General features: G+C 49.1%; 1 protein-coding gene across 2 annotated transcripts in view; it reads left to right on the top strand.

Moving 5' to 3' along the window:
- The window catches only part of stab1 (stabilin 1), a 30,168-nt gene extending 12,047 nt beyond the window's left edge, over window positions 1–18,121 (top strand). For both annotated transcript variants that reach the window (XM_088422613.1, XM_088422614.1), the window contains 40 exons: window positions 3–80; window positions 142–243; window positions 335–439; window positions 1,601–1,735; window positions 1,803–1,931; window positions 2,014–2,067; window positions 2,139–2,252; window positions 2,573–2,768; window positions 3,426–3,521; window positions 3,618–3,663; window positions 4,180–4,259; window positions 4,471–4,596; window positions 5,111–5,184; window positions 5,769–5,840; window positions 6,172–6,291; window positions 6,363–6,410; window positions 6,494–6,574; window positions 6,956–7,102; window positions 7,207–7,335; window positions 7,419–7,478; window positions 7,554–7,730; window positions 7,801–7,890; window positions 8,166–8,312; window positions 9,001–9,057; window positions 9,143–9,320; window positions 9,500–9,649; window positions 10,556–10,660; window positions 11,023–11,139; window positions 11,632–11,764; window positions 11,906–11,966; window positions 12,703–12,847; window positions 13,578–13,711; window positions 13,928–14,093; window positions 14,695–14,801; window positions 14,892–15,011; window positions 15,437–15,571; window positions 15,658–15,762; window positions 16,237–16,386; window positions 17,781–17,885; window positions 17,957–18,121. In XM_088422613.1, the coding sequence (XP_088278739.1) occupies window positions 3–80; window positions 142–243; window positions 335–439; window positions 1,601–1,735; window positions 1,803–1,931; window positions 2,014–2,067; window positions 2,139–2,252; window positions 2,573–2,768; window positions 3,426–3,521; window positions 3,618–3,663; window positions 4,180–4,259; window positions 4,471–4,596; window positions 5,111–5,184; window positions 5,769–5,840; window positions 6,172–6,291; window positions 6,363–6,410; window positions 6,494–6,574; window positions 6,956–7,102; window positions 7,207–7,335; window positions 7,419–7,478; window positions 7,554–7,730; window positions 7,801–7,890; window positions 8,166–8,312; window positions 9,001–9,057; window positions 9,143–9,320; window positions 9,500–9,649; window positions 10,556–10,660; window positions 11,023–11,139; window positions 11,632–11,764; window positions 11,906–11,966; window positions 12,703–12,847; window positions 13,578–13,711; window positions 13,928–14,093; window positions 14,695–14,801; window positions 14,892–15,011; window positions 15,437–15,571; window positions 15,658–15,762; window positions 16,237–16,386; window positions 17,781–17,885; window positions 17,957–18,025 (4,443 nt within the window). In that variant the 3' untranslated portion in view covers window positions 18,026–18,121. The remainder of the gene's footprint in view (window positions 1–2; window positions 81–141; window positions 244–334; window positions 440–1,600; window positions 1,736–1,802; window positions 1,932–2,013; window positions 2,068–2,138; window positions 2,253–2,572; window positions 2,769–3,425; window positions 3,522–3,617; window positions 3,664–4,179; window positions 4,260–4,470; window positions 4,597–5,110; window positions 5,185–5,768; window positions 5,841–6,171; window positions 6,292–6,362; window positions 6,411–6,493; window positions 6,575–6,955; window positions 7,103–7,206; window positions 7,336–7,418; window positions 7,479–7,553; window positions 7,731–7,800; window positions 7,891–8,165; window positions 8,313–9,000; window positions 9,058–9,142; window positions 9,321–9,499; window positions 9,650–10,555; window positions 10,661–11,022; window positions 11,140–11,631; window positions 11,765–11,905; window positions 11,967–12,702; window positions 12,848–13,577; window positions 13,712–13,927; window positions 14,094–14,694; window positions 14,802–14,891; window positions 15,012–15,436; window positions 15,572–15,657; window positions 15,763–16,236; window positions 16,387–17,780; window positions 17,886–17,956) is intronic.
- The last annotated feature ends 5,600 nt before the right edge of the window (window positions 18,122–23,721 follow it).

Raw genomic sequence — 23,721 nt, 5'->3', positions numbered from 1 at the left:
AGGGAATCGTCATCGGCGGCGCCGCCGTGGTCAGCCGCAACCTGCCGGCCGTCAACGGCTACTTCCACGTCATCGACAAGGTGAGACGCGGCGGGCGGATTCCCGTGCCGGCGCGCTAAACAAACAAATTATGCGTGGCAGATTCTGCTGCCGTCCCGTTCGGACCTCCCGCCCGAACCCCCCAACCTGACGGACTTCCTGGAGTCGTCGGCGGACTTCAGCCTCTTCGCCCAATACGCTCGGGTGGGCGCGGCGGCGGCGCGCGGCCGGGCTCCGTCCGCCCGGGCTCCGTCCGCCCGGGCTCCGTCCGCTCAAGTGTGGTTTGCGCGCTCAGGCGTACAACCTGTCCCAGCGAGTCCGGCAGGCGGGCTTCACGCTTCTGCTGCCCACCGACGGCGCCGTCCGCCAGTACCTCAGCGACAGCAACTCCACCAGCCTGGTACTCCCCTTTCGCGCTTGCGCTCCCTCTCTTTCTCCCCTCGTTCCCTCCATTCTTCTCCCTCCCATCTTTCCGTCGCTGCCAACTCCGTCACCTCCCTCTCTCTCCCGCTTGGCCCTCTTTCCCTCCCTCACTTTCTTTTGCTTTTTTCCTCCTGCGTTCCCCTCGTTGTGTCTCCTCCCCCTCTATTCCTCTCTCCCATCTCACCTCCCTCTCTCACTATCTTCTCTTTCATCTCTCTCCCCTATCCATTTTTTCTCCTTTTCATTCCTTTTCTCTCTTTCTTTCACTCTCTCTCTCTCTCTCCCATATCTATCACCTCCTTTTCTCCCTCCCCATCTCTCCCCTCTCCCTCTTCTCTCCCTCACTTTCCTTTCCTCCATTCCCCTCCTTGTCTTTTCTTGCCCCTCTATTGCTCCTCTCCCTTGCTCTCTCTCTTCTCCATCTCTCTCCCCACTACATTTCCTCCCCCTCTCCCTTTCTCCCTGTTCCTCCTTCTCCTCTCTTACCCCACCTCTGCTTTCCTCCCTGTCGGTGTCACTCCATTTCCCTCCTTCTCCCTCTCTCCATCTCCCAACCCTCCTCACTGGCTTTCTCACGTTTTCCCTCCCTCCCTTTTTTCCTCCCTCTGTTGCATTCTCTCCCTCCCTCTTTTTCTCCTTTTTCTCCCTCCATCCTCCCCTCTGTCTCTATCGCCCAACCTCTCTCTCTCTCTCTCTCCTCCCTCTCACTAACCCCCTCTTCCTCCCTCTCCCTCTTCTTCCCCAACTAACCGCGCGATGAGTTGAATCGCCATTTCTTTTCTTGCTCAGATAACGACTGGTAGGCCTATTTTTCAGAAGCGGCAGTCCGTCAGCACTGATGGACAAGCCCCCTCTGATAGGCTGTAGGCCAGGAAATGCAAATTCCCTAATTAAAGGCATTTTTGAAGCTCAGCAACACTTTGTTTTACTTGCAGTGTATGTGACAGGCAAAATTTTGACACATTAAAACGGATCCGTCACCTATGACAGTCGGTCGAGCGAGCGGTTGTAATTGCAAGGGTATATGTTTACACGCGTTTTATCTGACCCGACGGCCGATGGCAACTTAGTTTCATCCGTTGCATTTTTGGCCCCTCGAGCCACCTTTGCCACGCAGCTAACCAGCTCCCGTCCGCAGGACGCAGACGTCTTCAAGTATCACGTGATTGTCGACCAGGCCATCTACCCCGAGCGACTGTATGACGGCATGGTCAAGAACACCCTGCTGGGCGTAGACTACCAGGTCCAGTTCCGCCTGGACTCCAACAACAGGGTAAGCAAAAACCTCCGGCGAGTCGCCGGGACTTCGCCGCGGTTCTGACTCGGGGGGGCCCCTTCAGACGTTGGTGAACGACGTCCCGGTGGACGGCACCTTCACCCAGACGCAGTACGGCGTGGTCTTCGTCCTCCCGCGCGTCCTCGCCGTGCGGCGCAACAGATGCAGCCAGGAATTCACCGTGCAAGTCAACGTAAGCGTGCCAACGCGCCGCCTGCGCTCGGCCTACCGAAACGACGCTAACATGCTAACGCGCGCTACGTTAACTCGACCAGAGCCGATGCTCGGACTGCGACGGACCCCCCCGCTGCATAAACAGATACAAGCCGGTGAGTCTGACAACGGTATGGAAACGGCGAGCGCTTTTGATTCCAATTCTTCTCATTTTGCCGGACCTCAGGTCACGGTCCAGTACCCGGAGAACATGAAGCCCAACTGTCGCTACAGAAAGCGGGTGGGACCCCGCAGGAAGACCGTGCCGGGCTGCTTCATCAAATGCCTGCACGTCGCCACGGTAGCTGCCCTTTCTCTATGCTAGCGGCTAGGATGCTATATATACAGTATATTTATTCCTCCACCTTTGGAAACAAGAGCAACATATTTTCAGCGGAACGCACAGGCACGCTCGCATTGTTAGAATACTGCCCCGGCGCAACAGTAACAAACCCGATTGCCTTTAATAGCAGAAAGTATCTCCCGGCGGTGAGCAAAATAACAGTTCAAACTCAAAATCATTATTTTGGGGGCCATGTCGCCCCCTGGTGGCTAGGAGTTCCAACCACCCGCACGGAATACTAGCTAATCCTAAGGCTCGAACTCTGCCCCCCCCTGCAGCATCACTTGTGTTGCCCCGGTTACTACGGCCGCGAGTGCTACAAATGCCCCGGGGAGGTGGGTAGCTGGTGCTCCAATCACGGCCAGTGTCAGGACGGTCTCCAAGGCAACGGGGAGTGCCGCTGCTACGAGGGTTTCCATGGCACCGCCTGCGAGGACTGCGAGCCGGGACGTTACGGCCTCAACTGCACTTCCAGTGAGACGCACCGAGTCGCAAACACGCATTTGCACCGATTACACAGATTTGCGCACACGCATACACCGATGGGCGTTTTTCTATCGTAGTGGGGGCATTCCATTGACGAGGCCGACAGAAGACAGCGATACCTCTATTTACAAAAAATTCAGCTTACGAAATGCCCCGGCGGAAAAATATTCTCTCTAGAGAGGAAATTTGAGCTACGAAAGGCGACATTAAACATGAGACACCGGCGCTCTGCCGTTATGACCGTAATATAATTACCTTTTCAAAACCCTTGATGTCTACTGTATATCTTATACTTTGTGAAGCATCATTTGTTATTAGCTATGGCTAACATTGTACATATTCACATAAAAACGCATATGTAACATACCACTTTGGGCTGTCACGTCTGCCGTTGGCCCTTTAGCAATGACATCACACAGGAAGCTCTTCGCATGACCCCAAACTAAACTTAAGTAAATGTACATACTCAAAATAATCCAAAAAATAAATCTAAAGAAATATTTTTAAAAAAATGGTATTTGAGAAGAATTGGCTTATTTTTATGACTATTTTAAAGGGAGTTTTGTGCATCAAATGTACTATTTCTATCGGTGCTAGTGCTATGTATGTGTATGGTGGACTAACCCTAACCCTGCCTTACGACAGAGTGCGCATGCGACCACGGAAAGTGCGACGACGGTTCGTCGGGTAGCGGCAGGTGTCTGTGTCACAAAGGTTGGAAGGGAGCGTCGTGCTCCATCGGTGAGACGCGCACGCGCACACACACACACACACACACACACACACATGCGCTCGATATGTGTAACCTCCTATCATGCGTGCGTGTGTGTGTGGCAGAGATCAAGGACGACGCCTGCGGAGGAGTGTGTGACGAGAACGCCAAGTAGGTTCGATTGGTGTGTGTGTGTGTTGTTTGTTTGCTTGTGATATTTTCAATCAAGTAACTTCTCATTTATAAGAAGTTTTTTGCGTCATAAAAAAAAAAAAAAATGACAAAGCCCTAAGTCGAGGTGTGATCATCGATTCATCGACAAGTAATCGATTATGGAATTAATCGACAACTATTTCAATCGTTGAGTAAATAATAATTGCTATTGTTGAACTTTACTCTTGTGTGTTTTTCTAATGTTTCGCATCAAAGGGAATGCCTTAAAAAAAGACAGTAAGGAGCTGAAATTTCAACCAACTGGTGAAATCATGTCATATACATGGCACACCCTTTAGTTGTCACACTTCCCTGGCTAAAATACTGCCAGAATGACGTGGAAGAAAGTGACCCCAAAATGGTCAGAATATCGAGCATTGAAAAAAGACACCAGGGAGCTGAAATTTCACCCAGATCTTGTCAAAGTTCAACATGGCCCGACCATATCTTATCATATCATACGGCTTGTTGCAGCTGCATCACGGGGCCGCAGGGAAGCGCCGCCGCCTGCGTGTGCGTGGCGGGCTACAAAGGCAACGGCACCGTCTGCCAAGGTAAGCGCTATTGCGTCACCTCTCCTCGCGCGTGCCCGGGATTCAGGTCAAAATGCGGCAGGGATTTTGCTTTCCGGACCTGGATTTCCCATCCCTGACCGGGGCTTTTCAAATTCTGCGACCGTTACCCTTTCTACTCGTCTTCCCGCGATTCCTCCCTCTGCCGGCGCTGCTTGTCCTTTTTCTACTGACGACGGCGCTTGTCCCCCAGAGGTGGACCTGTGCAGCCTGTCCAACGGCGGCTGCTCCAAATTCGCCACCTGCGCCAAAGTGTCGGCGGGCGTGCGCACCTGCACCTGCAACCCAGGCTATACGGGCGACGGGGTGATCTGTCTGGGTAGGTCGCGTCCAAAGCAAAGCGCAATTCACCAAATATGATACGCACGTTTTTTTTTCCAAAAACGAAGGCCAAAAGTACGGGTGTGTCCTCTAAACGCGCCGAATGGGCTGCGCTCAAAATAATGAACCTGTAAGAGTGGGCAAGTGTTTGTTCCTGTTTTGCCTCCCTCTTCAGGCGTTTTTGAGTAATCGATCAAATTTCAGTACATGCCAAGCTGTGTTAGGATAGGCCCATTTAATCACATGACACCTCCGGCTCACGGGACAGTGACGATGTCAAGCGAATTTCTGTGTTTGCGGCTCGCAGTCTTCTGGTAACTTCAGCTTGCCGTTTGTGCCCGCAAGACCGAAAGACCTTTTGTTTTTCAGACCCTTTTACCGATCTGGCCTGAACGCGGAAAAATTCCACAATCGGCATCCTTTTCCTTCATGCTACACTTCGAAAAATTGGGCCATTGGGCTTTGAGTTTTTCAGGCGGAAACCTCGCTTGTTCTTGCGTGACCTTTTTCAGAGGTGGACGGCTGCCTGCTCGACAACGGAGGCTGCCACAAATCAGCCGACTGCATCCGAACCGGACCCGACAGCGTAAGGGCCACCCGCTTTTGTTTTGCCAATCAATCAATCAATCAATCAATCAATGGGCTAATCGTGAGCTGGCTGAACTGCTGTTGGAGTCGGCGTCGATATACATCATCTCCCGTTCTTGCTTTTTTGGACATGGGCGTTGCTCCGACTGATGAATGATAATGCTAATCATCTAATGTCAATCTCAGTTGATTGAGCCTATAACCTATAAAAAAAATAGAGATAATAATAATAATAATATTCTTATATTATTATTTCATGTTGTATAACAAAATATTATAAGCTATAATCTAGCAAAAGCATAATGGTGTTATATAATTTTTGTCAGTCTCTCGAGCTAATGGAAGCTTGCTCGTGGGAGTACATTTCCCATGATTCTTCGACATCCAAGTAACGCATAAAGGGAAACTCCCTAGGCTAACAATTAGCATCGATGTTAGCCTTGAAGTAACAAATACGTCATTGCAAAACAGCAAGTCGTGCTAATAGAAAATATAACAATCCTCGCGTGCACATTCTATATCCTCTGCGGAGGGATATTATTTGTTATTATTTGTTATTATTTGTTGTTTTTTGGGGGGCAGGTGGCGTGCAAGTGCCAGGTGGGCTTCCAGGGGAACGGCAGGTTCTGTTTTCCCAGCAACCCTTGCAGAAACGTACGTCTCATTCTCATCTCCTTCAACTCTCCACTCATTCAATCCCACAGACGTTTTTTTTTTTCCACAATCAAAGGCAGGGTGTGTTTTGTGTACAATAGTGTATAAGGCTTTGTGTCAATCAATGTGTATTTATTGTTTGTATGTGCATTTGTGTGTGCGTTTTGTGTACAATTGCGTAAAAGACTTTATGTTTACATTCAAGTATATTTTTGTTTGTGCATTTGTGCTTTTGTACGCGTGCGTTTCTGTGGTTGTGCTTTGCTGTGATTGCGTACGTGAATCTGTATGCGTATGAGATGATTTCATTTTCCTGCGCGCGCATTTCCAGAACAACGGCGGCTGCAGCAGATACGCCCGCTGTGAGTATTTGGGTCGGGGCCAGAGGAACTGCACCTGCATGCGAGACCACGTGGGCGACGGCATCGATTGCCGCGGCAACACCAACGCCGTGAGTCACGTGGCCGCAGCGCCCGCCCTCGATCTCGTCGACGTTATTTTTTATTTTTTTTCCTCGCGCAGGAGGTGATCCGAAACCCGGAGAACGCCCTGTTCCGTTACATGCTGTCTGTGAGTCCAATGGGAAAAATAATGGCGAGCCGCCTCGACATACGAGCTGGCTTTTCAACTTTTTCCGTTTTATCGTCTTCCAGAAGTTAGAACCTCGGCGCTTGTACGGCGACGGGCCCTTCACCGTCTTCGTGCCCGTTGACAACAGCGACACCTATGCCACTGTGGGTAGTAGCTTCGCTTTCTTTCTGCCCCTTGCCCTCCAAGGTCGTTAGCCGAGCTAAGCTGGCGTCGATGTCGACATCGGCACTCAAAATTTGATACCGCTTGGCTGAGAAGTAAATCATTAACTGGCGGTTTAGTAGAAAAATGGCTGCAATTCCTGAAAAAAGATGTAATCTAATATAATGTAATGTAAAAAATGTAAAAATGCCTTCACATACCCCCATTTGCGCGGGTTGTTTGCGCCTCAAAATGTTGGCGTTCACAAAAATCTGCTGAAGTTCCAATTTGATGACCTTTCGGACGCTGGCAACGCGTTGGCTTCTCACCACCGTTCTTCTTCGGAGTGTGATTTGTGTTTGCGGTCTGCGCGCCGCGCGCAGGTTAACGAGTGGGAGCTGTACGGGCGCCTGAGCGATCTGGTTCGCTACCACGTGGTCTCCTGCGAGAAGCTGACCTTGAACGACCTGAAAAGCACGGAGCGGGCCGTCGCCACGTCGGGATACGTGCTGAAATTCAGCGCGCGGCAGGTATGAAACTATGCACCGGCGCTGTGGAAAACCATCAATAAGAGAGACCGGAGATGGAGGAAGGGCGCTAATTCCAAGTCGCGTACACGTGGTTTGCGCGCCAGGGCTCGGTGTGGATCAACAACGCCTCTCGCGTCGTCAAGAGCGACTACGACACGTCCAACGGCGTCATCCACCACATCAGCGACATGCTAACTCCCTACCCGCTAAAAAGCAAGCAACGCATCCCCAAGGTGGCGCCGCTCCACGCTGCCGAGTGGCCTTGGTATCGGCCCGCTTACGGGCTTACCGCGCTTTTCTTTGGGGTTTTTTTCAGATGAACTTCACGGCCGCCGCTCAATTTTACGGCTACGGCGGCTTCTACCAGCTAGTGGAGGTAAAGCCGGCGTGAGGCCGTCCCGCCCGCCGCCGTGAGGCCGGCGCTCGAGTTTGCATCTGGCGTCTCTGGCAGCGCGCCGGGCTGCTCCCGGTGCTGCGCTTGGCCATCCACCGTCCCTTCACCATGTTGTGGCCCAGCGACCGGGCCCTGGCCTCGCTGCCCCCGGAGAGGCGGCGCTGGCTCTCCAGTCCCGACCACCAGGAGGAGCTGGCGGCCATCGTCAAGGCGCACGTCATACGCGGCATCAGGGTAAGGCGTGTCCAAAATGCCCCTTTTGGGCGCTGTCAAACATTTTGCCTGCGTGTGTGTGTGCGCGCAGCTCGTGGTAGTGAGTCAGCCCACTAAATACGCGTCCTTCCGCACCATGCACGGATCAAGAGTCAAGTTTAGCTGTGACCAAACCCTGGTGGTGAGAACAAACGCACACACGTGCACACACGTGCCGGGGGCGGGGGGGGGACATGATGGGGACATCCCATGGACGTAACCTCGATCAGGGAAGAGGCTGGGTTTTTGCCATGTCAGGTGTAATTTGGCATCATCATCACCCCGGCTGTAAAAAATGTGGGTAGCAGTTGTCGCAAATTGATTTGCGTTTCTTTATTCACCCATGAAAAGAATGTAGTTTCAGCTCCACGTTTTGTATCCGTCTCACACGTCCGTGCATCATTTGTGCCGTTGAAGGGCGACATATTGATCAACGATAACGCGGCCAAGGTGGTGGAGCGCTACCTGAACTTCGACGAGGGCGTGGCCTACGGCATCGACCAGCTGCTGGAGCCCCCGGGCTTGGGGGCGCACTGCGACGGCATCGAGAACAGGACCACCTTTGTCAGTGCCGCCGACGCCCGGGCCCGGTCTGGCGCTTTCGTCTCGCCCGCCGCCAAAGCGCCGGCGTTCTTTAGCCGCTAGCGAGAATTGAACGCGGCCACAGTTTGTAATTGCGCGACACCTGTGATCAGCTGCCGCGCACAACGCTAGCGCTAACCAAACACTAAGATAGCATCCAACCGCATTTTCCGCGCTATAAGGCGCACCGGATTATAAGGCGGACCTTCAATAAACGGTTTTTGGTTGCAACTTGATTAAAAAAATTGAGTTTAGTATTTGATCCAATCGTAATGATATTCTTTTAGACTCTCGATTTGTCTTGGCGTCGATCCAAACGGCCTTTTTCCTCTTTCTTCACATTTCCGCAAATCGTTTGTATTCTTCATTTCTGATTGTCCTTTAATCGAGTTTGACGATCGTTGTGTTGCCTTTAACGCAGTGGATGCATCACGCCGGCCCAGTCGCTACAGGAGCTTCTATTCTGTGCGCCTTATAATGCGCTGCGCCTTATATATGAAAACCGTTTTAAAATAGGCCATTCGTTGACGGCGCCACATAATAGTAAATGATAAAGTTTGAGCGATTTATCTGACGGTTCTGTGGAGATTCCCTCTAGTGGATGCACAACGCAAGCCCAGCCAGGAGCGTAGCTCCCGTTGTTGAAGCGGGTGCATGTTGATGCCAACAGGGCCGCTGCGGGCGCTGCCTGTTCCCCCCGCCCTGCTCCATCCGCCACCAGGACACGGTAAGAAGCCGCCCCGCCCCGCCCCGCCCCGCCCCGCCCTCCCCGGCGGAAGTCCAGCAAACGGAGCGCGGCGCCGGCCTTTCAGGGCCGCGTGGAGAGCTGCCTGAAGAGCCGCAGCAGGTACTCGCTGGGCTACATGCGCTGGTCGGCCGACCTGGAAAACCCGCTCAGCACCCTGGGCGCCTTCGGCTGCAAGCGGGTCTGCCTCTTCCCGGGCTGGGTGCAGAAGTGCTGCAAGAACCACTACGGCAGGGACTGTCAGGGTATGAATGAAGTCAAATGTTCATTAACCGATCAAAAGCTTCAAGAATTAATTTGTGAAATGAATGTTTCATTTGTGAAATGTTTGATTCATTCATGAAATATAGAATGAAATAAATCCCTCTCATTAAATGTAAGCAACGTTGTTTTTGAAAGCCCCAAAACTAATCTGTGCGCGCAGTGTGTCCGGGCGGCGTGGAGTCGCCGTGCGGCGGCCACGGCGAGTGCAGCGACGGCTTGAGCGGGACGGGCAAGTGCAACTGCCCCGTGGGCTTCCAGGGCGACGCCTGCGAGATGTGCACGCCGGGACGTTACGGCGCCAACTGCACGGGTTTGTCCCTCGCCTTCGCCGTCGCCGCCAAATTTGGCTTTCGTTAGCTAACAAGTGCTACAATCATCAAATGCAATCACGACTAAAGTCAAGTAGTAAATACTCAAGTAATCCATTATTTTAGGGACGAAAGTGATTGTCAATTGCATACTGTAATAAAGTATTTGATTACCTTAAGTAGTACTTTAAGTAATCCTTTACTTAAGGGATTAAAGGGCTACAATTACAATCATTCCTAAATGATTTAATGTCTTTAGGTAAGTACTAAGGTAATCCATTACTTTAGGGACTAAAGTGTTAAAATGATCAATTGCAATCAGTAACAAAGTATTTGATTACCTTAAGTACTAAGTAATAAGGTAATCTGTTACATTTCTTAAATAATCAATACCAAACAGCATTAAAGTATTTGATTATTTTAGCTAGGAAGTACTAAAGGAATCCATTACCTTAGGGACTAAGAATCATTATAAACAATATTAAAGTATTTAATTACTTTAGCTAGTAAGTACTAGTGTAATCCATTACTTTAGGGATTCAAGCGCTAAAATAATCAATCACAATCGGTATCAAAATCAAGTAATTGATTACTTTGAGGAATGGTAACGTAGTGGTAATTGTCTGTATAAAACAAAATCGCGTGCTACGCAGGATGACGAGGAGGATTCGGATTTTCTTCCACGCTTGGAACGCTGTTTGCCATCCCAAAAGAAAAATGCCTTTTTGAAATAGCGTTGTCAGAACGTCATTTTGGCCAAAATGTTGAAGGCAAACGCAGGCCCTTGCTTGGACCCCCCTGCCATACATTCCAATTACATTGCTACCTGGTGTTGTTTGCGTGTGCGTGGTGTGTGCGTTTGTGACGGTGTGTATGGCTGCGCGTCAACGTGCGCGTGCGCGCGGCAGCGTGCGAGTGCGGCGCGCAGGGAAGGTGCGACGAGGGCATGGACGGAAGCGGCCGATGCGTGTGCAAGGCCGGCTGGAAAGGCGAGCGCTGCCAGATCGACTTGGGTGAGTGACGCCGAGGGGAGGCCAGGCCAGGCCAATCGGCCAAGTCGTTAAAAGGCTTGCGAATGTCATAGGTTGGCCGCCAGCGCCACCCGAAATGCAAGATAAAACCAGGTTTTCAATTTGTCCAAATTGGACAAGATTTCCTACTTTGAATGGCAGTAAATGAGCCCGACATGGGCTAAATTTGACACCTATATGATGACGACGATTTTTCGAAGCATCGAAATGATCCTCGGTCGGTGGGGCGGAGCTAAATAATGAAAATCCCCTATATACAAGAACGTGATTGAATGTGTGGAGCGTTGATGCAGTTTGCATGTTTGTTTGTTTTGTTTGTTTTCTCGCGCTACGTGCCTGCGTAGGTTCCATCCCCGAGGAGTGCCGCCCGTGTCACAATCAGGCCGATTGTTTGCCGGACGTGGGCTGTCAGTGCAAAGCGGGTTTTCAGGGCAACGGCACCTTCTGCGCCCCCGAGCCGCGTGAGTGCCAAGGCTTCCTTGTTTTTTTTTCCCCGCCGTCCCGGATCCAGGCTTCCGCTCCAGAGTTTGCGTGTAGTTGGAGCAAACGATGTCATTAATATTTTAGGGATTACATGTGTAGGTAATATGGTGTTTGGATATAGGCGTACGTAGAATTGTGAATTTGTTTTAGGAATAATAACTACAAAAAATAACACTACTTATTATTTATTATTTATTCATTTTACCATGCTCATACTTATGTACTAATATTGCTTATTTTTACTATTCATAAGTACTTCATGTTTATTACATTTGTATTTAATAGAAATAAAATACTTTTGAGACAATTTAAGGGGGGGGGGGGATGAAATCTGTATAAAAAGCGCCAACATAAGATAAGTTTTTCAATAAACACATGACTATATAAAAAAAATGCACTCTAGGGAAGCACATTTTTCTCTTCAAAATTTTACTGGTTTGTATTTGACTGTGTGGGAAAACGGCCGGCAGCTCCGGATCTGTGCGCCGAGTACAACGGCGGCTGTCACCAGGAGGCCGACTGCAAACAGACGGGCCTGCGGGTCAACTGCACCTGTCGCGGCGGTTACCGGGGCGACGGCTACGCCTGCGCCGCCATCGACAGGTGAACGCCGGCGGGGAAAGACACTTCCGTATCGGGCGGCTTTGTCAAAATTTCAACCCGTCAAGCTGTAGGCTGTTCGCCGCTCCCGGGCGGGAAAAAAAGACACTCCCCACCAGCCATAAAATGATTGATGTCTTCCAGGTGTGTGGAGGAGACGAACGGCGGCTGCAGCGACTTTGCGTCCTGCAAGTTCACGGGCCCGGTGGGTACGAATGCAGACGCCGAACCATCGCTGGCGCCATTTTTGGCCAGCGGAAGCCTTGAAAAAAAAACATTTTTGCTATGTTAGCTTCCAATTTAACTACAGACATTAGCTTTCAACTGAACAGCTGACGGTTAGCTCCGAATGATTTCGTTACGGTTAGCTTTCACTATTAGCTGCCAATTTGACTACAAAGATTAGCTTCTGAAGTTGCTTTTAGCCTCCAAAATTTGATTTCGACATTAGCGCCGGATATTATTGTCAATGTTAGCTTCCAAATTTGGCTTCTAACGGCTAACATTAACGCTGAATGATTTTGCTACGGTTAGCTTTCAGTTTTAGCTTCCAATTAAACTGGAAACATTAGCTTCCAACTTAACTGCTAACGTTAGCTCTGAGTGTTTTCGCCACAGTTAGCTTTCAGCGTTAGCTTCTGAGGTTGCCATCATCCCCCGAGCTTAGGTTCCGAAGTTAGCCAACAAGCCAAGGTTAGCTTCCGGTTTTGGCCCCCGACTTAGCTGATAACATTTACGCTGAATGTTTTCGCTATGTTAGCTTCTGGTGTTAGCTAGCAATTTAACGAGAAACATTAGCTTCCACCATAACAGCGAGTATTAGCTGTTATTAGCCGATATTATTATTATCCCCTGAAGTTGCCATTTGTTAGCTTTTGAAGTTTACGCCCAACGTTAGCAGAGTTTTCTGTAATTCCATTTTTTTTCCGCCTTCCCTCCAGAACGAGCGGGAGTGCGAGTGCCTGCCGGGCTACGTGGGCAACGGGGTGCAGTGCCTGGAGAAAGTGGTGCCCCCTGTAGACCGCTGCCTGGAGGACAACGGCGGCTGCCACCCGGCGGCCTCCTGCCGTGACTTGCATTACCACGGTAACGCTTCCAATCCTTTCAGTTTTGACGTCAAAGGCACTTCACGTCGGAGAAAGCCTTGACAGTAGGGAGCTGAAATTTCACCCGGATGGTGATAGTTCAGCATGGCACGACCACTTAGTTATCACACTAGCAGGAGTGTGCCATCTCTTGGCTCGAATATGAAATTCTTAACTATTATTATCATCATAATAGTGTTGTTTCTAATTATTAATGCATTCAATGCCAGCCCTAATTTATTTCACTTGGTTAGTTCATTGGTTCTTGTATGTTATCATGCGAAACACCAGACTCAGCATACTTTAAAAAAAAAACAACAACAACACACACACACACATATATATATATATATATATATATATATATATATATATATATTTGTTTGTGTGGTACCACAGTAGCAGATTTGGCTGCGTTACCAGGGTAACGCTACGCCACACGCGTGCTTTGTGGCTAGCCTGGTAACGTGTCCGCTTGTTTCCGTGGCAACCTGCTCGCGAGACAGTCGCATCATTTTGTTACCGCGGTAACGCATCGACCCCGGCTCACAAGCTTAAGTCCGATGAGTGTAATCGCCGTGGCAACGCTGTTGCAGGGGATGACGGGGAGCGTGTTGCGGTAGTTTCCTGAAGGCCGTTGCCATGGTAACGCTTGAAAGGGGTTTTATGACATTCAGACCGACGGTGCTGTAAAAGTTTAACAAAACAACAAGAAAACCACGTGTGTGCAGCCAATACGGCGGGGGTCTTCCACCTGCGCTCGCCCCAAGGCAAGTACAAGATGAACTTCAGTCAGGCGGACGCCGCCTGTCGGGCCGACGGGGGCGTGCTGGCTGACCTCAAGCAGCTGGGCGACGCCCAACAGGTACGCGCACCACACGCACACACACACACACAAGCGCGCGTCTTAGATTTGGATTTTCGTGACTTATGCCTTTGTCCACCATTTACATTGATTTTAAATCTCTGAATCCAGTTCAAATTAGATTTGGATTTTTTTGCGATCCGGCCAATGAATTCCTTCCGTTGCGGCCCAAGTGAAAGCGTTAAGCTGGTTTTGCGCAACCCTTTGCTTTCGCAGCTGGGGATGCACCTGTGCGTGGCGGGCTGGATGGACGGCGGCAAGGTGGGCTACCCCACGCGCTTCCCCAGCATGAGGTGCGGCGAAAACCACGTGGGCGTGGTCCTCTACAAGGATCCCGTGGAGCGCGGCGCCACCTACGACGCGTACTGCTACAGGATGGCGGGTAGACGAAGCCCGCGCCGTTTGCGACGAGAAAAAGAACAAGTTGGCTAAAAAGGACTTTGAGTTGGCTAATATGGGAGGAGGGATTCCAATTTGGTACCGTATTTTCCCTTTTCATTGCCTCTGCAATTCAGTTATCGATTTTTCACAGTTTGAACAAACCAAAAAAATTTGGATTACATTTTGCGAAAGAAAGCGCAATTTTATCAAATGCATCCGGAAACTGTTTTTAAATCAACAGAAAGATCCATTTGAAGGTTTTTGGTTGCCATTTGATCAAAAAAAGTCTAACTTTAATGTTGAATTGGTTTGTTGACATTCCCTTTGGCGCAGCTCCCTCTAGTGGATGCATAACGCAACCCCGGCAACTACTGTAGCTTTTATTCCACGCGCCTTTTTTGGAATATTGAATTTAGCTGATTGTTTTTATGTCACACGTTAGCCATGGAAAACGTCAATTACAAAATGGGAAATTTTTAGATTAATAATGGGGTTTTTTTGCATGAAAATTCAAGCATTTTGAAGGGGATACTGAAGTTCAATTTTGAAAAAAAAAATGCCATTCGTCCATGAAAAATCGACTGATTTTTGCAACCGTTTAGACGTGGCTTGCGCGTGTCGGGACGGCTTGGACGGGGACGGCACCTTCTGCAACGGCGTCCTCATCGACGTGCTGGCGTCCTACAGCAACTTCAGCCTCTTTTACAAGGCGAGGCGCCCCCCCGCCCGGTTGCCCCCCCGGCCCGCCGGCCGCACCCCACGCCGGCCCGCTCTCAACGCGTCTTTTTCGTCCGGGCAGTCCCTGGTGGAGTACGGCGGCGCCTCGGCGCAGGGGCAGCGTCTGCTGGACCTTTTGTCGCAGAGGCAGGCGGAGGTGACGCTCTTCGTCCCCCACGACCACGGATTCGGCCCCGGACAAGTGAGCCCGCCGCAAACCTTTTCATTCGCGCCCATGGCCATTTCCCATCCTTTTTCCGCTCGCCGCTTTTATCGACGCTCTTGATCCTCCATCGCCGGTACGCGCCGGAATATCCGTAGCGGTCTTTTCTTTTTTCTGCGGTGCAAAGTGGCGGGCGGGACGGGGATTATTTTTACTTTGGAGACGAACTCCATCGCGTCCGGACTTTTGACGTCTGTGGCCGTCGTCGGCAGCGAATGAGTGAAACATTCATCTGCCGAATGATGGCCAGTCGTTTGTTTGGACGACCGCGTCGTTATTCTTTGACGCGGTGACAAATGGCAAAATGAACTCATTGATAAGTTTGCCTCTTTGGATTCGTCGTAGTCGGCGTTTATTTGGTTTGAATGAAAAGCAAAACCCCGCCTCTAATATTTGTCATCCAGGTGCTGTCGGGTCGCGAGCTGGAGTATCACGTCTCCACGGATCACGTCAGGCGAGAATTTAAGGATCTGCGGCAGCAGGATGTCGTCCCCTCCAGACTGGGCTTCAACCTGTCCGTTACCCACGGCAACAACCAGGTGGGCCTCGCTCCAGAACGCGCGCGACCCCGAGGCCGACCCCGAGGCCGACCCCGGGATGACCTCCGGTCTCTTGGAACGCTCAGAGTCATAAACTGGTGAACCGGCGCCTCCTCCTGGCCTGGGACATCCCGGCGGTCAACGGCATCATTCACGTCATCCAGGCGCCGCTCGAGGCTCCGCCTCCTCAGGTGAGCAGCCCATCGACATTTGCACGTACACTCTATGGACAATATTTACTTTATTACTTTCTTTTAATATTTATTATATATTATCGATTACTATTATGTTATTTACACATTCATGAAATTATATTGGATTGTTACGTTGTATTATATTAGGTTTGTATATATTATAAATATATATATTATAATTTTTATAACTAACCCATTTACTTGAAATATCATTTGTTTTTTTAATATTGAGGCTATTGTTCCAAGGATAAGACCGCTGTTTGAATTTGGCTGCTCGCAACGGTAGTATTTTGGGTTTTATTCCCCCCTCCCCGTCGGTACCGCTTGATATCATTCCGGTCCACGCTAAATGGTCTCTCGTCTGGTCGTCATGGTTACCATCTCATTTGGACAAAGTGCCGTTATCCGCCGGATCGACGGGCGCCAGTGTTTTATTTTTGTTCCTATTTGCGTGCGCGGCGGCCAATCCAGGTTGCCCCTCACACGCGGCGCGGACACGCCCACTCCAGCGGCACCGTGTCGGCCATCTTGGTGTCGCTGCTGCTGACCGGCGTGGCGGCGGGGATGGGATACTATGTCTTCAAACACAAGACGGACGCCTTCAGATTTCAGTACTTCAAAGTGAGATCACGCACCCACACAATTTTTTTTTTTTTTTTTGCGGGGGGGGGGGGGCACTCAGCTTGATTTCGCCCTTTACGCTCCGCTTGGGGTCAGAGAGTCGCGCCCACCCGACGGCGGGACCGACTAATCTCCCGTGCTACTCAAGGGCTAGCGCGGCTAATTCTCAGGGAAGGTTAGCTTGACGTGGCAACAAGGAGTAGATCAAATCTGATTGGATGAAAAATCCAACTTATGAAAATGTCAGCGAATGGAGAGAAGGTCCTCCTGCGACTAAATAACTTGTAGAGCGCCGAGCGGCGCTCGCAGCGCTCCTCTCACGCATGATAATGAGCGAGGGCAGATTAGCTTGACGTGGCAACAAGGAGAAGCTGATATCCGATTGGAGCAAAAATCCAACCCATAAAAATGGGAGCAAATGGAGACCAAGTACTTTTGCCACTAAATGAATCTTTGCATTTATCTGGGCCGCCACTCACAGCTATTGCTGCTCCCCACTCATGATAACCATTGATTAGCTCGACGCGGCAACAAAGAGAAGCTGAAATTTGATTGGATCGAGCATCCAAAGGTGAACAAATGGAGACGACGCCCCGCGGTGACAAAATAAACCCAACTTCAAGGAACAAATGCTCAGATTTAGCTCGCTAACAGCTAACGCCGCTCCTTTGGCGCATGATAACAAGCAAGGGCAGATTAGTTTAACGCGGCAACAAAGAGAAGCTGAAATTTGATTGGATCAAGCATCCAAAGGTGAACAAATGGAGACGACGCCCCGCAGTGACAAGATAAACCCAACTTCAAGGAACAAATGCTCAGATTTAGCTCGCTAACAGCTAACGCCGCTCCTCCGGCGCATGATAACAAGCAAGGGCAGATTAGTTTAACGCGGCAACAAAGAGAAGCTGAAGTTTGATTGGATCGAGCATCCAAAGGTGAAAAAATGGAGACGACGCCCGGCGGTAACAAAATGACCCAACTTCAAGGAACAAATGCTCAGATTTAGCTCGCTAACAGCTAACGCCGCTCCTCCTGCGCATGATAAAGAGCAAGGGCAGATTAGTTTAACGCGGCAACAAAGAGAAGCTGAAATTTGACTGGATCAAGCATCCAAAGGTGAAAAAATGGAGACGACGCCCCGCAGTGACAAAACAAACTCAACTTCGAGGAGCAAATGCTCAGATTTAGCTCGCTAACAGCTAACGCCGCTCCTCCGGCGCATGACAACGAGCAAGGGCAGATTAGCTGGACGCGGCAACAAGACGAAATCCCATGGGATCAAACATCCCAACGGTAGAAACCTCAGAGCGCGCCCCGTCGCCACCAAATGACCCCGAGGTCGCGGAAGAAACGCTCGCGGTTAGCTCGCTAACGGCGATCCTCCGGCACGGCAGAACGACGACGAGGACAATCCGGCGGGCGGCCCGTCCAAACCCGCCCTGGTCTCCATCCCCAACCCTTTGTACAGCGGCTCCAGAGCTTTCGCCGAGCCTTTCGGGGTGAGTCCTCCGACGGCGGGTCGCCGACCGGGAATCCTCCCCCTTGACCCCCCCTCCCCTCCGTGCGGCAGGAGACCAATCGGGGGGCGGAGTCGGCGGAACCGGAGGAACCTCCGAAGATCCTGGACCTGGAGCAGTAAAAGCCCTTTCTTGCGTATCCAAAAATCAAAAGCTGCGGCGCGATGGCGAGACCGAGTCATTGTCAATAAAGTTTTGCACTAATCCTTTTCTACCAACCCCCGCCCGCGTCGCTCCACTCTGCTCAAAAGCTACCCGGGCCGTGGGCGTGTCCGCTAAATGCGTGCCAACTCATCTCGCGTTCCCTTTTTGTGTTGTGGAAAAGTGCAAAATCTTAAAAATTCAACAAGATCGAATCGGACATTTTCTTATTTTCTTCTAATTCCAGTCGGCTGAAAATTAGGCACGATCAGCAATCGGGATCTGGCCGTCCCTGATAATAGAAAATACTTTTTTTTTTTAAATGGCAGATTTTTAAGAATCGAAGTAAAAACTGAACAAATTAAGATTTTAAAAATTTCAATTAAATATTAAAAAAAAGGAGCCATGATTTCTGAAAATAACCCAGATAGAAGAGTGTCTTCGGGTCTTTTTTGAAAATGAAAAAAAATATTAAAAAATCTTATCAGCAAAAAGACGCAAGCAAGCACACGTTTGCACAAACCGTGAACGAGTACGCACACACAGACACACTTCTACAAACACAAATGACACAAACGCACACTTGAGCAAGCTCGCAGACAAAACTGGAAAAACACGTAGCGTTCCACAAAGACACCCAAAAACACAAAGACCCGCAAAGACAAACAGGAAAATGTGTGTTTTGTGTGCCCTTGGTTTTTGCTGCATGGTGGGGACCCAATTTCTTGTTTGACTGTCTTTCTGGGGACCTCTTGCACTTGCGGGACCCATTCAGATTTCTTTTTGAGGGTCAAGACTAGCTTCGGTGGTTTGCAGCCCCTTTGGGGTTGCGGCGACAGACGTGGAGCAAGTACAGCTGCAACATTTGTACGGAGCAACAAAAGGCAGCAGCGCGATAACCTTATTTCCCTTTCAACAGTTTTTACCCGCCTCTGATATTAAAATGACGTAAGTGTGTGATGTCATCGCTAAAGCGCTATCGACGTGCCGAAGACGCTAACGTTAGGCGCCACGGCCCAAAGCGGTATGTTTCGTACGCGTTTTCATGCGAATATGCACAATGTTAGCCGTAGCTAATGTCAGTTTCACGTTTGTTAGTTCCACGGCGTAAACTGGTGGGAAGCGTGGATGAAACGAGTAGAGGCGGAAAGCGGAAAAGCGCGCTAAACGGCGGCGGCAGACATCACGGGTTGCGATAACGCACGATGTGAAACGTGAATGAGCGTCTGATTGGGAGCGCAGCTTCCGATTGGATTTTGCTTGCGCTTCGGGTTAGGCGATCTGTTGTCACGGTTACGGTTAGGCGCTAGGAAATGAATTATGTCAATGTCCCCTTGATGATAAAATCACGTGTGTGTGTGTGTGTGTGTGTGTGTGTGTGTGTGTGTGTGTGTGTGTGTGTGTGTGTGTGTGTGTGTGTGGTGCGCGCTGTCATGAATCATTGACGGCGTAGAATGTCAACAGGCCAATGTGCTGAGCTGGCCACAAAAGCGGCGGCACGGCCGGCGCCGTTTAACGGACGCGCGTGACGCCGCCAGATGTCAAGATGGCCGCACAAATATGCAAACATTACGCAAAGGTGCGCGCATGAGCACGCTCCAAAATAAATAGCGGGTCTGAACTCAAAAATACCCGCACATATTCACATTCTTAGCATTTATCTAGTTAGCGTTTCATATAATCTCCTTAAACGAGTAAACGACTAGCATTTGAGAGCCTGAAAATGCTGACTTTTTAGCTTATATATTAATATTGTTGGCATTTATCTTGTTATCATTTCAAACAACCCCCTAAAACAATCACTAGAATTTGAGAGCCTAAAAATGCAGCATTTAGCATATTTGAACAGCGATTCTATTGTTTGTATTTATCTTGTTAGCATTTGTCTTGTTAGCGTTACATCTAATCCAAACAATGACATGACAATAGCATTTGAGAGCCTACAAATGCTGAATTTTTAGCACACACATTAGCAGTTTTATCATGTATCTTGTTAGCATTTCATATACTCTTAAACGGGTAAATGACGAGCATTTGAGAGCCTAAAAATGCTTTGTGGCATAAATGAACACCGTTAGCATTTATCTTGCTAGCATTACATCTAATCTAGTCAAAAAAATCACATGACAATACCGTTTGAGACTAAAATGCTAACTTTTTAGCATATATAAACATTGTTTATATTGTTAGCATTTATCCTGTTAGGGTTACATCTAGTCCAGTCTAAAAAAAAAAAATACACAACACGAACATTTGAGAACCTAAAACGGCAAACTGTTTAAAATTTATGCTAACATTATTTGCATTGCGGCAAACAACTGAAAGCAACGCTAACGTTAACATTTTGAATAGTGCATACCTTAGCTAGTTTTCCGCTAACCGCTAATCCTTTTGCTTTGTTGGCTTTTGGGGAAGGCGAAAGAGGAGATTGGCTAGAAGCGGCCATGTTGTTTACCAGCCGTGGTTTCCTCTTCCTCTTTTTTTTTCTTCTCCTTGCTCGTTTTTTTTTTCTTTTTTTTTCCTTCCTTGCAACCCCCCTCCGTCACCCTCCCTCAACACTGGAGGCTGAAACCAAAAGACTGCGTTCGGGGCTCATTCTCTCTTCCCTCATCGCTAGACGCAGATTTTTACGATAGCGTATGACACAAATTATATAGCGGAGTATACGGTTCAATAAAACCTTTTATTACATATCCCTATAGAATTGCTATATACGGATTTAGGATATTTCATTGGGGAGGGAACGCCACTTTCTAGTAATTCCACGAGCTCCAACTCGCATGTTCGTTTTCCGTTTTAATGAATCGGTCCTGAGTAAGCGACCCGATTTTTAAAAAGCTCGACGTTAGCGGTTTTGACACAAGTCGTAAAATTCTCATTCAGCGTTTGTTTTTAAGACGATCATTATCTGGGTCGTTGCCGATTGACACTAGAAAACGCGTCAATGGTTGCCCTTAAAAAAAAAACATACCTAAGAAACAAACAAAAAATAATAATACTGCGAGCTACGCAAACCATTGGCGTCAACTGTTTTGATTTAAGATGTGAAAAAAAATTCTCACTGAAGGAAGAGAGAAAGGATACCGTGAGCTATGCTAACCTTGGCATTAGCCTTTTTGACTTCAAATATGAAAAAGATTCTCACTTGGGAGAGAGAGATGATACTATGAGCAATGCTAACATTGCATCAGCCGTTTTGACACAAGTTTTGACGTTTGGAAACGACTAAATCATTCCCCAACAAAAAACCTGTCGCTAAGAAACGCAAAATGATACTGTGAGCTACGCTAACCTTGGTAATGGCCATTTTGACCACATTTCTGAAAAACTTCATTCGAAGGGAGAAACGATGCTGTAACCTACGCTAATCTTGACGTTAGCCGTTTTGACATTAGTGTGAAAAGTCTCATTCGGCATTCATTTACAAGACGATTCGCCTCGTTGCTCGCGTCGTCGCTGATTGGCTCGCGGCCCTTGACGTTAGAAAACCAGTCCCCAAAAAAGCCGTGCCAAAGAAACAGAAATTGACAGTGCGAACTACGCTAACTGTCGGCGTCAGCCGTTTTGACTTCAAATCCGAAAAACATTCTCACAAGAGAGAAATGACCTCAAGCTTGACCTCAGCTGTCGTGACTGGAGTCGTAAAGTTCCCATTCGCCGATTGGCGTCGCCGTCGGGCTCGGCGCCGATAGGTGCGCGGCGCTCGACGTTAGAAAACGAGTCAAAATGAAAACGACGCGGTGAACTACGCTAACTGAGGGTGTCGGCCATTTTGACTTCAAATCTCACTCGGGGAAGAGAGAAACCGCACGGTGAGCTATGCTAACCCTGACGTTAGCCGTTTTGACACAGGTGTGAAAATTTTCACTCGGCGTTCATTTTTAAGACCACTCGCGTTACTAGATTCGCGCACGGCCCTCGACTTTAAAAAAGGAGTCACCGATGAACGGAAAATCTTTTTTTCTGATGGGGCGCGACGCATCGCGGGCTATATCGCTTCGCTATCAATAGGAGGGCGCTATTTAGGGAATGAGCTCGACGTTCCCGGGGCAAAGTGAGCGTATAGGACACCCGCAAAGATGAAAGCGGCGGAGCGCCGCTGCCTTTCCGTTTGAGCGCGCGTGCCGGCGACGCTCCTCCCGCTTGGGCTCCCGCCCGCCCGCCCGCCGGCCGGCCGGCCGGCCCGCCTCCCATCCCCCCACCGCACAAAGAGCGAGCGCCTGCTCAAACGACTGCAGTCGGTTTCGCCTGAGAAAGGACGCGGGCGGGGGGAGGAAACGCGGCGAGGAAGTGAAGACGGAAGACGTTGACCGACCCCGTCCTCCGGCGCTCGGGAAGACCGAAAAGCAAAACGGCAAAGGATTCCACCTCGAAATCAAAAGAAGTCGCCGCCAAAGTCAAACCGGAGGTCGGATGTTTTGGACTTTTCAAAGCTTTCACCTTACACGTTCTCCCATCAAACATCATGGAGGGAAATGAAAGCGGGCCCCCGTTACAAATTTTACTGATGGGATTCAAATCGGGTCTACGAGGATGACGGGACGCCAGAAAAACGTCTGATTTTGAGGAAAAATCCAACGATAAGCACCATTTCTGGAAACCAAACTTGTGGAGTCCACCGGAAGTCAAATTAAGAAAAGAGCCCCGGTTACAAATTTGACAACAAAGGGGTTCAAAAAAAAAAGAGACGAGATGCGGGAGGAAGTCTCGAGCGCCGGTGGCAAATTTTACAGATGGGTTCAAAAAAATGGAAAAAAAAAAGAGCCACGTTCTGAGTTTTACAGTTGGGTTCGAAATTGGGTCAAGTCTGTCGTGACAGGCAAAAGCCTCAACAGGGAGTCGGCCATTTTGTTTCAGACGAACAATCCAATGATTAGCGAATTCTGAATAATACATTTGTGGACTCCGCTAGAACAAAAAATTCCTCCTTTGGATATGAAACTGGGTCAAAAAGTCTCAAACTGAACAGATGGGCAGCAATTTTTTTGAAAACGACTTTGACGCAAATTTTATGGACATGAAATTGGACGGAGGAGTCTATCATAATGGAAGCCGTGAAGCCTCAAGGACCCACGGTCCAAATTGGAAAAGAAATCAGACATTTTGCCTTTGGTGAAAATCGACCGATAAACACAAATTCACAAGGTGAAACCTGAGGACTCGGTGGGAAAAAAAAAACAGTCCCCATCATGGCTTTTCCAGATAAATGGAGTCAACAAGTCAAGTCAAAACATCTCAAGAATACACACACCAAACTGAAGAACGAATCAGACGTTCCTCCTTTGGAAAAAGTCCATTCATAAACAAGTGAAGCTTGAAAAAAATCCGTCTCTATTACGGGTTTTACAGATAAATGGACTCAACAAATCAAATCAAAAAGTCTCACGAAGACACTCCCCAAACTGAAGAATGGCAGACATTCCTCCTTTGGCCAATGTCCATTGATAAACACAAATTGAGTCTCAAAGTCAAACTTGTAGACTCCATCGGAGACAAAATCAGTCGCCGATCGCGGGGACTGCGGAGAAAAGAAAACCAAGAAAAATCTTTTACGAGTATTAGCAATGGATTTGAAAATGAGGTCAGTGCATCCGCGGTGACAGGATGCAGGAAAGTTTTCGGAACAAACGTCCCAAATTCAACAGGAAGTCAGCCATTTTGCTCTTGGCAAAAATCC

This window comes from Hippichthys cyanospilos, chromosome 9 (assembly GCF_059441005.1).
Source record: "Hippichthys cyanospilos isolate Australia breed blue-spotted pipefish chromosome 9, RoL_Hcya_1.0, whole genome shotgun sequence".
Lineage (NCBI taxonomy): Eukaryota > Metazoa > Chordata > Actinopteri > Syngnathiformes > Syngnathidae > Hippichthys > Hippichthys cyanospilos.
The sequence above is the reverse complement of the archived record's forward strand: the minus strand, read 5'-3'. Positions and strand labels throughout refer to the sequence as shown.